An 18,121-nucleotide genomic window follows, 5' to 3' on the forward strand; every position below is an offset into this window, starting at 1 on the left:
GTTTCTTTGTGCAGGTCTTTTATCTCCTTGGTTAGATTTATTCCCATGTAATTTTTTTGAGATTATTGTGAGAGGGATTGTTTATTTGATTTCTTTCTCAGCAGATTTACTATTGAAGTATAAAAAAACTGTTGAATGTTGGTTTTGTATCCTGCTACTTTGATAAATTTGTTTATCAGCTCTAGAATTTTTCTAGTGGAGTTTTTTAGGTCTTCCAGACTTAAGATCATGGCATTAGTAATCAGATGACATATTACAGAGCATAATATATTCTTGATATTAAGAAGATGGTCAGACTTCTTATTTGACTTCTTATTTTTATCCCTTTAATTTTCTTCTCTTGCAAGTTTGCTCTGGCTAGAGTTTCAAGAACTATATTGAATGGGAGTGGTGAGAGTGAGCATCCTTGTCTTGTTCTTGATTTTAGAGAAAATGCTTTCAGTTTTTCTCTGTTGAGTTGGTTTGTGGTTTGTCATATAAATTTTATAATGTTAAGGCAATCTCTAGCCCTAGTGTCTCCAGTTGTTAACATGAATGGGCACTGAATTTTGTCAAAGCCCTTTCTGTATCTATCAAAATGATCATATGATTTTTGTTCTTAATTCTATTTATGTGGTGAATTACACTTATTGATTTGCATATATTTATTTGCATCTCTGTAGTAAAACCCCCTTGATTTTGTTGTACTACCTTTTTGAAATGGTTTTGCAGTTTAATAATATTTGATTAAGGAGTTTTGCATCTCTGTTCATAAGGGATATCTGTAGTTTTCTTTCCTTCATGTCTTTGTCTGATTTTGGCATCAGTTATACTGGCCTCATATAATGCATTTGGGGATGTTCCCTCCCTTTATATTTCATAGAAATAATTTGGGGAGGCCTAGCATTAGTTCTTCATTAATGATCTTGTGAACTCAACTGAGAATCCATTTAGTCCTGGACTTTTCTTTTTTAGAAAACTTTTAATTGCAGCTTCAATCTCATGGCTTGATATTGGATGTTAATGTTTTCTTTGTCTTCCAGGCTCAATTTGGGCATGATTCTAGAAATTTGTCAATGTTTTCCAATTTATCAGAGTATAAATTTTCAAAGTAGTTTCTAATGATCCTATGGATTTCAAAAGTGGTTGAGGTAATATCTACTTTTTCATCTCTAATTTTGTTAATTTGGGTCTTTTCTTGGTAAGTTTGGCTAAGAGTTTATTAATCGAATTTATATTTTCAAAGGACCAACTCTTTGTTGCATTGATCCTTTGTATTATTATTTGGTACTGGGGATTGAACTCAGGGGCACTCAACCACGGAGCCACATCCCCCCGCCCTATTTTGTATTTGATTTTGAGACAGGGTCTCACTGAGTTGCTTAGCGCCTTGTTTTTGGTGAAGTTGATTTGAACTCATGATCCTCCTGCCTCAGCCTCCAGAGTCGCAGGGATTACAAGCATGTGCCACCTCGCCCAGTGATCTTTTGTATTTTTATAATTTTCAATTTCATTAACTTCAGCTCTGATCTTAATTATGTTGTTTTCTACTAATATTGGAATTAGTTTCTTCTTCCTTTTATAGGGACTTCAGATGCATTGCTAGATGATTTATTTGGAATCTTCCTGTTTTTTAATATAGCCAGTCAATACTATAAACTTTCCTCTTATAATTGCCTTCATACTGTCCCAGAGATTTTGATATATTATATTTCTATTCTCATTTGTTTCTAAAAATTTCTTGATTTTTTCTCCCATTTTTTTCTATGATCCACACCTCATTTTTTAAAAATATTTATTTATTTATTTTTTAGTTTTTGGCGTACACAACATCTTTTTGTATGTGGTGCTGAGGATTCGAACCAGGGCCGCAGGAATGCCAGGCGATCGCGCTACCGCTTGAGCCACACCCCCAGCCCCTCCACACCTCATTTAAAAGAGTATTTTTTGCACTTGAATCAAATGTATGAAATATGATATGTCAAGAGCTTTGTAAAGTTTTGAACAGCTAATAATAAAATAAATAAATAAATTGAAAAGCAAAAAAAAAAAAGAGTATTTTTCAAAATCTGTGTGTTTTGTGGTTTCTATAATTTTTCTTGCTGTTGCTTTCTAATTTAACTTCATTATGGTCTGATAAGATGCATGAGATTATAACAGGGCTTTTAAAAATTTTTTTCTACAACTTACATTGTGAACTAGACTATGGATTATTTTGGGAAAAGTTCCATAAATTGCCGAGAAAAAAGTAAATTCAGATGCTTGGGGTAAAATATTCTGTAGATGTCTGTTAGGTTCATTTGATTTATAGAATTATTTGGTGGAAGTATTTTTGTTGATTTTATGTCTGGATCTGTTGGTGAAAGGGGTCTTTTGAAATCACCCAGTATTATTGTATTGGGGCCTATTGGGGATTTAATGTCAAGAACTATTTTTTAAATGTATAAAGTGCACCAACATTTGGAGTATAAGCACTTACTACCATTATACATTTTCTTGTTCATATGTTCCTTTTACCAGTGTGCAGTGACATTTTTTTGTCTCTTCTAATTAATTTTTTCTTGAAATCTCTTTTGACAGATATTAGAGTAGAGATCCCTTCTTGTTTTTGGACACTATTTATTTGGAATATTTTTTCCAGCCTTTTACTTTTACCCTGTGGATGTCTTTGCCTATGAGATAAGTCTGTTGCAAACAGAATGTAGTTGAATCTTGCTTTTATTTATTATTATTATTATTTGAATCTTGCTTTTAAATCCTTTCTGCCAATCCATGTCTTTTAATTGGGGAGCTTAAACCATTTACATTCAATATTATTATGGATAGATTCTTGTTATTTCTTGCCATTATGGTCTGTTTGATATATTTAATTTCATCTTAATTTTCATTTAGTTAATTGCTCTTCTAGAGATCTTCATCCATTTGGGAGCTTTGGAGAAAAATTTCAGATTTTTCTGTGTAGTAAATCTTTTGAGTATTTTTTGTAGTGCTGGCTTAGTAGTCATGAACTCTTTTAGTTTATCTTTAGTTTAACTTTCCTTATCATGAAAAGTTTTTATTTTCCCCCTTGATTATAGCTATTTTGGCTAACAATTGTTTTAATTTTTTCCCCCAGAGCTTGGAATTTCTCATTCCTCCATCTTAGGGTCTGATTTGAGAAGTCAGACTTGAAACTTATTGATTTACCTCTAAATGTGACCTGATGTTTTCCTCTTGCAGTTTTTAATATTATTTCCTTTTTTTCTATGTTAGACATTTTGATTATGATGTGTCTTGGAGAGTTTTTTTTTTTTTTTTTTTTTTTTTACCCAGGGATTGAACCCAGGGGTGCTTAACCACTGAGTACATTCCCAGCCCATTTTTAAAATATTTTATTTTGAGACAGGGTCTCCCTATGTTACTTAGGGCCTTGCTAAATTGCTGAGGCTGGCCTTTATCCCTCTGTTTCATGTGATCCTGAGCTGCTGGGATTACAGGCATGTACTACAGAACCTGGTGAGAGCATTACAGCACCTGGTGACAGGTTCTTTTTTAATCTTGTCTATTTGTGTTTCTATATGCCTCCTATACATGGATATCTCATTGCTAAGGTTAGAAACTTTTTTCTATTATTTCACTAAAAAGGGTCTTAATGCCATTAGCCTGTATCTACATAGTCTCTGTTCCCCAATGACTCTAACAAATGGTCTCTTGATGTTATCCCAGAGTTTTTGTATATTTTGGATCAGGGTCTTTTTATTTTTCCCTTTATTTCATACTGTTTTAGTCAGCTCTTTCATTGCTGTGACCAAAGGCCTGACAAGAATAATTAGAGGAGGAAAAGTTTTTTTTTGAGGCTTACTATTTCAGATGTCTCAGTTCATAGAAGCCTGGTTCCATTCCTCAGTTCATAGCCTTCTATGAACTAAGACATCTGAAATAGTTCCATTCCTCAGGGCTCAAGGTGAAGGAACAAATCACAGTTGAACAGTGTGGTAGAGGAAAGCAGCTCAGGACAACACCAGGAAGCAAAGGGAGAGAGACTCTACTCACCAAACACAAAATATTTATCCCAAAGGCATGCCCCCAATGACCACCTCCTTCAGCCACACCCTACTTACTTAGAGTCACCACCAAATTGATACCTATCAGGGGATTAATGCACTGATTAAGTTAAGGCTCTCATAACCTGATCATTTCCCTTCTAAGTATTCTTGCATTGTTTCACACATGAACTTCCAGGGGATATCTCATGTCCAAACCATGACACATACTGAGTAGTGAAATTCATATACCCGTCTTCAAGGCCTGAAGTTCATCTTTGATATCTGAAGTTCTATTTTCTATGTAATCTAATCTGTTGGTGATAGCTGTCAATTGAATTTTTTATTTGATTCATTATATCTTTCATTTCTATCTGGTTCTAACTTTCAGTTCTAACTGGTTTATGTTAATTACCCATTTCTTTATTGAAATGGTCTTTCATCTCCTGTAGTTGTACTTTTCATTCACTCCATAGGTCTTCTTTTTACTTTACTGAATATTTTAACAATCAGTTTTTAAAGTCTTTCTCCAGGATTTCATCCAATTTCATATCTGTGTGTTCCTTTGTTGAGGAATTATATATTTTGGGGGGGCTTGCCTGTTTCTGCATGTTTTTAGAGGGTTGGGCTTGCACATCTGTTTATATGAACTCCTTTTCCTCTTTTATGCATAGTGTCTTTGGTGTGTAGTTACCTTTTCCCCCACCTTGGAACTTCTGTTTTTGTTGTGACTAAAATTTCCAGGTGTGGGACCTGAGGTTCCTCTCTTGCGTTTCCTAACTGGGCCTGGTTTAGGGGTTTTGTCTCTTCTATGTGTTGAAGCTCAAGCAGGACTCTTTCATGCATGGAGTCTTCACTGTCACTTGGCTGAGTTGCTGGTGTAGGTAGGTCAGCAGCAAGATCTCTACCCCATGAACTTGTAGTGTCCAAATCATTTCCCAGATCCTCTTATAAAATATAAAGGAGGATACATAAAAAAACTGAGAGTAATTAAAAAAGAGAGCCAGGAAGTGGGAACAGGAGAATTTGGCTATTAGAGGAGGAAGAAAATGAAGGAGGAGTAATAAGAGCAACAAAAATAAAGGTAAGAAAAAAACAAATAAAATACAAACCAAAACAAACCCACATAAAATTTTGCCTCTCCAAAATTGAACCTATTAGCACCATGAGAAAACACACACACAGAGACACACACACACAAAAAAAAAAGTTTAAAAAAAGGGGTGGGGAATGAAGGATTTGTTTCCGCTGAGTTATTCAAAATTGTTGGCAAGGATAGATGTTTGTTGCTTATACTGATGCACCCTTCTTTGCATTTCTTTTTTGGTTATGTACCTCTTTGATCAAGGAGTGGGGCTTGTTAAATCTGACCTGTTTTCTCATCAAGCAGCTGGCTTTGAATTTACAATCCTCCTCCCTCAGCCTCTTGAGCTTTTGGGACATATTATCCATTATTTTATGTACAAATCTTCTTAATTTGTTTCTTTGGCTATTTTACCATCCAATGTTAAATTTCAGTAAATCCCCTCAGTCACCCACCTCACTGAGAAGCAAAACTTCAGCTGCATGGAGTTTTGGAGTTGAAGAACAACTGGAGAGTGCACCTTTCCTCTAAGCCATCATTTTCCTTCACTCACACACTCCTACTCATACCCACCAGTCTTGTTCTGAACATGAGAGCAAGCTGCAGGATGATGCCCCTAAATATATCACTCCTAATATGTATGTAATTTCCCCAAACTCTTATATAGGTTGACAGTACAATCCTCCAAGTAAGGACATATTAGTACATTATTCTCCAATCCACAGACACCATTTATATTTTACCCATAATGACTCTTTTTCTACTTCAGAACCCATCTGGGAACATTCAGTGTGTTTAGTTATCATGTGTCTTCAGTTTTCTCCAATCTGGAGACTACAGGCCTTACCTTTTGTAAGACAACCCCCGAAGTGGATCTATCTGGTGTTTCCCTACCATGAGAGGCAGATCATGCATTCTTGGCAGGGATATCACAGAAATGAGTTTGTGCCTTCCTAAGTGAATCACTCATTTCAGGGGCGTAAGATGTTGATTGGTCCCATGCATGGTGATGTTAATACTGATCACCACCTAGTCACATTAGTGTCTAGGGTTATACCAATATCCTATTCCTCAAATCTTCCTCCTAGCCTTAGTCTCCACTGACATAAGACTGTTCATAGCATTTTCTACTCTAAGACTATGTTCACATTTTTATTTCTAATATTTTAAATTTGTATAATCTCTTTCCCTATCACCCTTATTGCATGCTTGTTTTTGAGTCTTTTGAAAGACTAATAAAATTATCTTTAGTTTGGCTGATCTTCAATTTTTCTTTTGCTTTTTATTTCACTAATTTCTGCTTTTATATTTGTCTCTATTTTGCTTTCTTTAGAACTCCTCATGTATCTTTCAATTCCTTGAGTTAAATATATATTTAAAAATATGTCCTTATTTTTCATAGGTCCATTTAAGACTATAAATTTACATCTTAAATACTGATGTAGCTGCATTTCAATGAAAAAAATCATTCCTTATTCAGAATAAATAAGCCCTCTTACTTATAGGGAATATGTGAAAGTAAGCTCTGTTTCCTGGCCTCTAATCAATTTTTTTAAAGGTAGATTACTAATGTATAATTTACATGCAGTAAAAATCCACCCTTTTGGGCTCAGTTGTGGAGTACTTGCCTAGCATGCATGAGAACATATTTTAAATAACCAACACTTAAAAAAATCACCCTTTTGAGATATATAATTCTGAGTTTTGAGTCATATAACCTCAACCACAACCACGATGAAGTGAACAGGAGGACATTCCCATTTCACCAAAGAGTCCCCTCCTTCCACTCTTAGTTCCTATTCCTAGCAACCATTGAACTGAACTCTATGCCCATTCTTTTGCCTTCAGAATGTGTATCAGTTCTTTTTCTTATATTACATGAATGTAAAAAGATTTGTCCATTCTACAATTGGTGGATAAAGCCTCACATTATCTGGCCTCCTCTAAAATTTCTGATTCCTTCTCCAGTCAATCCTCCGCCTGTTCACTTCATTCCAACCACATGAACTGAAAAATCTGTAATACGCCAAGCATGATCCCGCCACAGGACCATATTACCTGCTGCAATTATGTTAATTGCAGTTCACTATGATGGTCTTCCTTACTCCTTCCACTCTTCACCTAAATGTTTTTTAAGTTATTAAAAACTATGAATTACTTTGTACTTCCTGCCCTGTGCCAACACGCCCTATTCCATTACCTTTATTTCTTCATAGTACTTATCCTTTCTTTATAGTTTGTTGTCTGCATCACTAAATTAAAAACCTCATGAAATTTTTTTTATTATTTAATTTTTTGTCTCATATACTGCTGTAGTTTTAGCACTAGAACAGAGCTTGACAATAAATGTTGAATAATGTCCAGTTATTTGGATTTCATAATTTCATTTTTATTTTTTTAGTTTACCTTTCACAATTCTAAGTATACTTACCTTAAGTTCTTTCTCAGGCTATTATTTTTATCTTGAGTGGATTGAAATTTCAAAAGGTATTGGTTAGTTGTTTTTTACTATCAGATTTCTTCATGTCAAATTTCTTTGATATTTTTTCTGATAATTTTTTTCCTGTTTACTATTTAAAATTGTATTTCCTGCTTCCCAAAGGAATACATGTTTATTATTAAAATTTATCCAAGTCATGGCACCAATGAGAGAAAAGTTAAATTGACACTTTTTTTTTTCTTGTAGTCTGAGGCCTCTTATCAAGCCTGTTGAGTCTGCTGTTTGTATTTTAATGTTAGCTTCAGTGTGGCTTTGGCCAGGGAGATTGCTGCCTAGGGCTTTACAATGAACTATGCCAATAGAAGAAGGGAGGAGTATTCTAGGTCCCTTGTTTGTCTAGAAGTAGAGTCTCTGGAGGAATCCAGAGTTTTAGTGGCAAGTAGAAACTGGGCAGGGGAGCAAGAGGAACAAAGGGAAGGCTTAGAGTGCAGAAAGGAGAAAGCCTGCACATAAGGGATTTCCTTCCATTTTCCTGAGCACTTGCAAAAGTTATGAAGATCCCATAAAATAATGGAAACAAAGGTGCTGTTGGTGGCCTTCTAGATCCATTGGCCAAGTCATAGAAGGGCATGACTGAGTGGAAAGTTGAATTAGTTGATGGGCCTTCAGATCTGGAGCCACACGGAGAGGGGCTAAGTGGGCAAGGAGGCAGATGAGTCAGGTGAGTCAAATGGGATTTTAGATTGGGAGTTCCCCATGGCAAGTTGAAATAGTGGAGTGGCTAGAGGCAGGCATCCCTGGCTCTAGTCTAAACCAGAGTAGGAGAGAGGACAACAGTGAAGGGGGGTCATCACCACACAATTCACTGGTCCAGGGCTGAAGCCTTTCTGGGACTGAGAAGCGGGTAGTCTCCCGATAATTCCCTAGTCCTGGGTTTTGCCATTCATTAGGTCTTTGTACCTGGCCAGGGCTTTTGTGAGCTCTGCTGAGGAGCCGAGAACCAAGACCCAAGAGTGAACTCGCCAAGGGGAAGGGATGGGAAGGTCAAGAATCTTGGTGTTGGGCCAACATCTAAGTCTCCTCTAAAGAGGAGACTTGTCACTGCCGTAGACTTGTGAGGAGGGGAGGGGAAGGGTGAAGTCACTTACCCAAATGAAGCTGGTGTGGGGATGCAAAAGAAGAGCACTCAGTGAATGGAAGAAGGCGTGTGGTGACTGTCCTGGGCCCTAAGGCAGCTTAAATCCCCCCCCCCGGGGGTGGGGGGCAAAGCTGATGGGAGAACCTGATAGAGTCACTGGCATCAATGAAAGAAAAGTGGCACACACACAGCTGGGATAAGAAGCGAGTTTATTGTTAGGAGCCTGAAAAGGCTGCTGTGCACAAAAAGAGGGACAGTAGCAGCAAGGAGGGAGAGCAGCAACAACTCACTTAGGGATCATGCTAGGGGCAGGTATAGTCTTGACTGACATAATAGTAAGCATCCCCAGATCTTGTGGAAGGCAAGATTGTTTCTTGGGAACAGAGACAGGCAGCTTTCCTATCTCTCAGAGGGGAACAGGAAAACTGGCATGTCCCTTTCTCTTCTCACAGAGAGAACAGGAAAACCAGTGCATCCCCATCTCAGGGTCCAATAAGTTGTCTCCTATCTATCTCTCAATGAGAGAACAGGGAGAGACCAGCACATCTCCAGGCCGGTAGGTTTTATCTATGGCTAGTTTCTATTTCTTGGGAACACTATTCTTAAAGTGGGGGTGGGGAAAAGGAAGATGGCTGCAATTATGCTAACAGATCCCATTCTTATGGGTGTACCTGACGGTAGGATTCACTATGGTGTATTCATATAAGTACATATGAAAATTATTTTGGATTTATCCCACTGTCTTTCCTTTTCCTATCCCACATCCCTTTCCTAATACAATTAGAAAAATCATCTGTTCTTCTGTTACTCAAAGATAACCACAGCATTTTGTCATATGATCATTCCCAACTTTTTAGAAATGAATTATGATCATTCTGTACATAATCCACAGCAAGAAAAATAATGTATATAAGTCCTGGACAAAAATATTGGGTCTCAGTATGAAATTAATTTCCTGGTATGTTGATAACCTTAATCCTACTTGATGTTTTATTGGACATATCCCTCCCAAAGCCGAGATGCTCATACCTATTTGTCCTGATGAAAGATGAAAGTCAAATACTTAAAACAGGTCTTTTTCTCTTTAAAAACTAGCTTTATTTAAAAGAATCTTCAGCATAATAACACTATAGGAAACAAACTTACCATACACATTATTCAAGAAAGCCTGCTATACATCATTTCTACCAATAATAGGTCTATATACTGACATTCTCTGTACAATGCACAAATGACATTAGCATTATCCCTGAAAAGAATGGCCAACAATAACATGGACTGTCTTGACAGTGGAACCTTTATTTGTTTTATTACTTTAGACTAAAAAACTGAAAAGTGGAAGGCAAAGTAAAATCCAGTTTTAAATTCTAGCATGGTGTTTAGGGAAGAAGGGAAAAGGATCAGAAGGGAGAAACTGTAAGAGTTAAACATCTCAAAAATATAAAGTAGAACTGGCTTACTACTATTTAGAGTAATTGTTTAAAAGTATTTAGAACCGAAAATGTAATTAACACTTGGAAGCCTTTAAACTAACTACCCCATGATTTACTATAATCTATCAGTTACCAAGACAATTTTATTTCTTTGAAAATTGTAATATATATAAACCACATAAGGATAATAAGGAATTTGGAGTGATCTAGTAATCTCATACTTAAACTTTGCCACAAAACAGTTCATGATCATTTAATACTAATACTTCTTTAAATCTCTATAATTAAAACAGAAACACCCAGTTCTAAAAGATTGTATGTAAAAGTATTAGACACACACACACACAGAGTACACACACACAATCCCTAACATGTAATATTAAAATTTTTAACACAAAAAATAGACCTATGAAAATATGGGCACTCAAGTAAAATATAATGAGATTATGACACAGTATGTTACCTGGCATTTAAAAAAAATATTAAGACTAAGTCAGATTTATTGCTATATTAATCCTATCAAAAGTTGACAATCAAAAGTACAAAACATACCACAACCACCATGCCAAATATGATGCTGTACAGAAATGTTATTAACATAATATAGGTATACATTTATTTTCTAACATACTCACTGGTGTAGTAAAACATTCATTCAGGACAGTTTAATTGATAAAAGTCTAATATCTTTAACACTTTTAAAAGATATGCAGTTTAAGCACTCAGGAGCAGGGTTTTTTTCTTTCAAGCATGTGATTTCAAATATACAAACGTGCACTGGCCAAGTATCATCTATTACAATTCTTTTGGTTGTTTTTATGACAAAATAAGAATGATTTAAAACTAATTTTCTTAAATAAATGCCTCTAAAATTTAAAAACGTTTTTAATTTGCCTTCAAAATTAAACATTTTTCTTTAAATCTTGATTATGACTTTTATTAACAAGTCTTCCCATCAGATAATACAAAGTAAACTGCATTCAAGTCTTTGTATCAACAGTACAAATTCCAAGTAAAGTAGAGGAGTTTTATGGTATCTTAATCACTTCTTAATAAGTGAAGATTAGTATTACTACTTATTTTGGTCATGGTGGAGAGAATGATACTACTTTTGGTTGGGAGATATCTGCTTAAGTTCAATGTCTATGGTATAATTTTAGTAGTATGGGCTAAAAGAATACTAATAAGCACTGTCAGTTAATTTCTTGGTAAATCATACCTACAGAAGATCAAATTTAAAATTTTATACAAATTTTAGTGTTTTATGAGTATCATAAATTGCTAACACCAATTTTACTCCTCTCTCACATTTCAAAGACATCAGACCATCTACTAATCCATAAATATTGATGTTTCACATACTTCATAGAGTAGCTTAAAACATACCAGCATAAGAAGTAATTAGTATTACATAGTAATTTCCTTTGCCATAGGAATAAATGTTGGACAAAGTCTGGAAACATTTTGTTTTCCAATTTGAATTACAGTAATTTTGTCACAGACCACAGCACTAGTGCATGTATTACTTTAGACATGCTCTAAGAACAAAACAAAAATTACTGCAAAAATACATGTCACCAATGTGGAACACATTCAGATTTGTATAAAAGTACTGAACTAATATCCCAAAAAGAGGTATATGTAAACAGTACATAAGGAAGAAATAGTTTTAATATGAAACAATCATTTAAGTCACATACATCATGATAAGAAGCAGGACTTTCTTTTATAAAAGATAACATTTTAACTAACAAGCAACATCATCTATATTATCTACAGAATAAGAAAGGTACCAATATTTAGAGTAAGTTTTAATATAATTGCAAGTAAATGTATTATTGATAAAATATGACAAAGATGAATCTTATCCATTGGATTTCATTTAAAGTTTTTAATAAGCACAGGCAGTTTGTGATGTGTTAATGCCTGGCACACACATGGCCATTTTCTTCCCTTCATTTCCCTTTAACCACTTGTCTTGGAAGATGTTATTGTTATCCCTAGCCTGCTCACTCCAGAGATGCCTGCAAACCTCTCTCTACCAAGAGCTCGAAAACGCAGTTGTGACTTTTATACTGCTCTACTGGATAAATGAAAAAGAAAGGGAAAGTTTCTCAAATTTGAAAATGAGGAAATCTTTTGAGTTCAGAATTAGAGGACAGCAAGTTGTGAAAAGGCAAAACAACCTAAAGAAATTAGAAATAGTCTTAAGACAAAACCAGTTAATTTGCTAAAAATACTGTTTTCCCTGATGCCTGAAATGTGGTCATACAGTGTAAAATGGTAATATTAAAGATTCATTTTGAAGATTTTTTTAAAAAAATTAAGTCACTTTCTCCATTATCTTCACTCATATGAGCAGAAAAATGCTTTTCTCTTAAATCTAGCCAACAGATAACCACACAAACATAATTTCTGATTAGAGGAAAGATGGGAAAATTTGAGAGACAGAGCATCCAGGAGGGGGAAAGACAAGCTTGTTTGTGCAGCATTACACCAGAGAGTTTAAAACTGTAAAAGAGCCACTGGGAAACAACTCACGGGACAGAACTTAACCTTCCTCAACACAGAAAAAAGTAAAGATCTCTGTTTTTTTTCTCTTACATTGACTGGTTTCCTTAAGAAAACTGAAATCTCAGTATAACAGCAGTTAACTACATTATGGTTTAAATACACCTTTATGAGCTTCCCTAGGAATCTAATCATTTTATATAGAGTTCCAAGCCACTATTTACAAATGAACTTTGGGAGCCTGGATGCTTTTCAACTTTTTTAATTAAAAAAAAAAAAAAGTCTAAAATAGCACAAATGCTCATGCATATGAAAACTCTGTACATTGCAAAAGAAATCCAAATACTGTCTAACTCCCTTTTAAAAAATCATTGCTTATGTTTTCTTACTATTAAATACAATTAGTATGCTGGATAATAAATACTAGCATTCTAATTTGTTCAAGACACAAAAGTTTGAAAGCATGTTAGATGAAAACTCTTGGTACTGATTTTATGTGGATGATTAAAGTCAGCAGATTTCATGGTGACCCATACTCTTAAAGAGTTTTTTTCTGCCACTAAGCAGAACTGGGAGTCTGGGCAGGGGGGGGGGGGGAACCTACCAAAAAACCTGATTTACATTGTGCTTATCTATGAAGACTAAGAACTAGTACAAGAAAATCTTCAGTTTCATGTATATAACCTTCTAATTTGGGTAACAAGAATCATAATAGCAGTACTCTAAAGCATTTTACTCAAAAGGAAATCACTGATCACAAATCTAATTCTAAGCACTCTATCTGAAGAACAATTAATTTTCTATTATAAACTAAGCTGTTTCAGTATTAGCGTGTCCAGTAACATCTAGAAGAAGTTGACCAGGAATCATGAATGAGCAAAGCAAGTCCTAAGAAAGAAACTGATGCTTGAAAACTTTTCATTAGTAACTTGGCATTGGTGAGTGAGCCTAGATGCTAATATTTAGCCATTTTGAACTTTAGTGAAACTTGAGAATGTAGGAGAAATTCTAATCCTACTTGGTTGTGTGTCCTTGTATATGTGTGCACGAGATGAGGCTTTTCAGGGAAGGAAAGGGATAATATCTTGAAAGATACAATTCCACCACCTATATCCATCACTGCATATTTCTGTAGTTGAGAGAAGCTCAACACTTTTCCTAAGAAAATAGTATCAATTTGTTTAATGGACTTTTTGTGACAAATTGGACAAATTTTCTGGCCATTCTCATAATTCATCATTTTTCCTACCCCAAAGCACCTACCATCTATATAATTTTAGAGTGTTGTAGAGACAAATGTAGAATTAGTAAAAAATTAATTCAAACACATGAAAATATTCATCAGGAATGATTATAGTTTGGTTGATTTATGTCAGAATCAATCATAGGTTTTCCTTTAGAACCATTAGATTCTTAGAGTAAGGTGTTTTGAAAACCTAAACACTTGAATAAAAATTTATTTGTTTATATGGTTTTTTAAAAACCACTTAATGAAAGAAATACCTTATAAATATTTTAGATTAGCCTGGGAGAGGTTATTTCATTTTTACAAAAACAGGTAACTACTTAAAGTGTAAGCAACGAAGGTTTTAAGAAACTGCATACTCAATTTTAGCAATGAGGGGCTCAGTGGTAGAGCACTAGCCTAGCACCTAAATAAAGTAAAGGTATTGTGTCCATCTACAACTAAAAAAAATATTTTAAAAAAAATTTAGTAATGAGCACAACTCAAGTACACACTGCCACATCAAGTGTTAAATCCTGAGGGCATTGGAAGGTTCCATTAAAAATATCTATCTAGTTCAACTCAGTCAAAAAAAGTCATGATCTGATGCTAGAAGTGGTGATATAGCATGTACTCTATCATTTCTTAAAAATCATTACTCAAGAAAATTTCAGGAAAAACAAAACTAGGTCCTTCAATGTTTAGAAAATTATCTCTCTTTAACAAAACTACAAAGTAAGCAAAATGGAATCTTCAGGTATGTACTGAACATCATCAAAATGCCAAAGTCAGCCCAAAACAATGCATTTTGACCTGCTTCAATTGGTAAAGTTTTCACACAAAAGAACACCTAGTATTAGAGTTTATCTCATTTCATCTCCTAAAATTGTGAAGATATACAACTCTGAAAATATTTTGAACTCACCTCTAACTAGTTGAGGGTAGAAGGAGAAAACTATTACCTGTACCATATGAAATTGCTGTTTTGTGGGTCAAAATTAAAACACTATTTTTAAAAGTAAGTTTTATTCCATTAAGATATGTATCAGAAGCATTAGCATTAGTTTTCTCCATTTTTATAGAATTCATCATTTTCTTAGGATGTATATATTGTTCAAATACTCTAGTTACTGATTCTCAGTTGGGGAACATGTTGTTTCTTAGAAAAAGCTCCAAATGATGAAAAAGATGGTAATCCATTGAAGGTCCAGGAACTATGATAGATAATGACAAAATTTCACCACCCAAGTCAATTAACTTTGCTTTAGTGACTTGCGACATGTAAAGTCCTGTCATGTAGAAATGAGGGTTTGTTAACCAAAGGATGTTGTTAAATCGAAATTTTCATACATAATTCAGATTTCTTGGCAACATGCTGCTGCTGTCATTGCTTCCCCAGGTTCAAATTGTAGTAATTATCTCCTTCAAGGATCACCATTGTCTTCCAAACTTTTTTGGTTGCAATGATAAAGGTGGTGAATTATTAGAGTTTCATCAACATTCAATCATTGTATAAATTACTATCAATTGTCATACTGTATCTTTTTATTTATTTGGTCACCAGTTATGATCTGCTCTCAACATGTTTTGTTTTGTTTTGTTTTCTATTTGAGTCTGAGTGAGCATACCTTCAACTGTAACTGTTCTTTCTCTCTCTAGAGTGTAATCTCGGTTCCATTTTTACATATCACCCAGTCACAGCAAAAACTCCTTAGCCTTCAGCAAGGCCTCAAATTACTGATTGTTTGTAAGTTAGCTTTCATCTAAGCTCTTAATTGGTCTTTATTTACATGGATTTTGATCTTCCCTGAGGTACATATTGGAAATTCAGATCCCCAGAACAAGAATTTTCAAACTAAGTAGTTAGTTCTTTTGCCAGCAGAGTCCTCTAAAGCCAAACCGGTGTTTCTACCTTCTTCATTTGCAATATGTCCAAGTTTAAAATCATAAAAAAGAAAGTGTTCACAATTCTTCGGAGGACACCATATTATTTATTTCTCTGGACAACAATAACAAAACAACTCAATAACCAAAGAAAATTAAAACCAAAATACTATCATAATTCTAAATAGTAATACTGGAAACATACTTTATGACAACTTTACTAAATGCAGTCAATTTTCAACTGATCTAATATTAGCAATTTCATGTGATACAATCCACAAGTTAATAAACAAATGCTGAGAATCTATATGCTAAAATCTGTCTCTGTCTCATATCTGTATACATATCCTGGAAAGACTAATTTTAAAGTATGAAATTCACTTATTTCAAAGACCCTAGTAGAGGAGGAATCTGGTGTCATACTCTTCTTATTTAAAATAAATCCATTAAAATGTGTGCTTTCCCCCATGTTATACCTCCACATATTATGTTTGGAAATATTTAAATGGATCCTTCAGAAACTTTTTAATTAAATGTTTAATGTGATACAGCCAAAATTCACCACTGAAATACACATTTTAAAAGTTAAAACTTGCCTAGATTTGTTATATTATTTTGAAGCTTCAAGAGGCTTTTATGTTTATGATAAATAACTACTAACATTTATTTGTTTCTAAAGTACCCCACATACATTATCCTCATTTAAGAGAGCAAACAAAGACAATACAAAGTTGCACTAGTAATGAAGTGAAATATTAATAAAAACTAAAAGGTAAATGTTTTCTGTGTGTATTTAAAAAAATAACATAAAACATTAAAATCCTGTGTCACCAAACCTCTGTAATACAGAGGGGAAAACCCCACTTTAGTTAATGCTTGTGATTAAGCATCACTGCCCACTGCAGGTGGACCAAAAGTTTCTCTAGTGCGCATTAGTTGGACATCTTTATCAGCCATACAGGTATCACAGCCCCATACTGCTGATGCTTCTGCTGTTAGTAGGCCATAAGCTGTTTCAGTCATTCCAGTACAGATCCGGTGAAACCATTTCTGACAAGAGGCCTCACATAAGATGGCATCCTGATCATCATTCACTTCATTTGTACAAATTCCACAAGGATACACTGGGTCAGAAGACGAATGGCCATGACGGCTTGGGTGGAGAGATGATTTATTGCTTTTTTCAGTGGTGCAGGCATCTGTTGCACCTCTAGGTTGTCGTGGCTTGTTCTGTGTCCCATTTGCATGGCTGTTGTTTGTAGCTTCAGTGCTACTTGAACGACTGTTCTCTTGATTTACTGCATTGTTTCGATTAACATTTTTTAATTCAATATTGCTCTGATTCACTGTATCCTCCATATTTAAGTGAGGTGGATGAGCAGATGAATTTTGATTAGTGTTTTTAGTTGCTCCTTGACTAAAGTCTTGTTTCGGAGGTGGTGCTTTTGCTTGACCAAAAGTGTTTGGAGGTGGAATAAAAGAATGATTAGATTCTAATGGAGAAGTAAAACTTGAATTATTTCCAGGGACAAAATTAGATGCCAAATCAGGGTTAGATACTTGGCTAGTATTCTGTGGAGGAATCTGATTAAAGTTTTCAGCAGGATTTTGTCTAAAATGTTGATTAGGCATGTTAATGTTCTGATTTAGTACATTATTATAAGATGGATTTCCAAAACTTGAATTATCATGTGGCCCAAAGTTAAAAGCGTGAGGTCGATTAAAACCCATGCCCAAAGGATTCTGAGGAAATGGGTGTGGCTGATTCCTGAGCGAATAAGGTCCACAATATGGGGAAGACATTCTTGGGGGAACGTGAGGTGGCATTCTGAATGTGCTATAGCCTCCAAAGCCAGGATAACCAGGGCCAAGATATGGATTTGATGAAGGTAGTGGTTTATAGGAAATAGTATTATAGTTGTCATCAAATGGATTAGCAGCCACTAGATGGTCAGAGTTTGGATTCGGTGGTGGAGCATACTCAGATAATGGAGGAAAAGAAGGTCCCTGAAAAGAAAATGTAAAGTTCATGTTCTTAACTAAAGAAGTCATTACAATTTTCCTGTTATCTTAATACCTATGAATTTGGTTTTAGTCAAGTTTCTCTTATGGTGTTATAAAAATTTAATTTCTTCACTTGACCTTTCAATTACAAATAATTTTAACATATAATTATGCTTAATGATAAAAATAGTCATGTCTCATTTAGGAAAGGAAATAAGTATGCTTTTCTGAGCTCAAATCCATTGTTATTTCAAATCTCTCAAGTATTTAACCTTCAAAAGAAGTTTCATTATCATAATTTTCATTTAGTATGTTTTCCTGTAACTAAACACTTTAACTTAAAACACTAAAGCCAAACTACCTTTTAGATCCCTCCAACCCAAAATACCTTTTAGATCCTT

General features: G+C 34.7%; 1 protein-coding gene across 1 annotated transcript in view; it reads right to left on the bottom strand.

Annotated features, from left to right (window-relative positions):
- Positions 1-10,589: 10,589 nt before the first annotated feature.
- Positions 10,590-18,121, bottom strand: part of Pygo1 (pygopus family PHD finger 1) — a 37,360-nt gene continuing 29,828 nt past the window's right edge. The window contains exon 3 of the mRNA XM_046461732.2: positions 10,590-17,723. Within this exon, the coding sequence (XP_046317688.1) occupies positions 16,599-17,723 (1,125 nt within the window). The 3' untranslated portion in view covers positions 10,590-16,598. The remainder of the gene's footprint in view (positions 17,724-18,121) is intronic.

Source organism: Marmota monax, unplaced genomic scaffold, assembly GCF_021218885.2.
Source record: "Marmota monax isolate L192 unplaced genomic scaffold, Marmota_monax_Labrador192_F-V1.1 WCK01_AAM20220418_F8-fsc00001, whole genome shotgun sequence".
NCBI lineage: Eukaryota > Metazoa > Chordata > Mammalia > Rodentia > Sciuridae > Marmota > Marmota monax.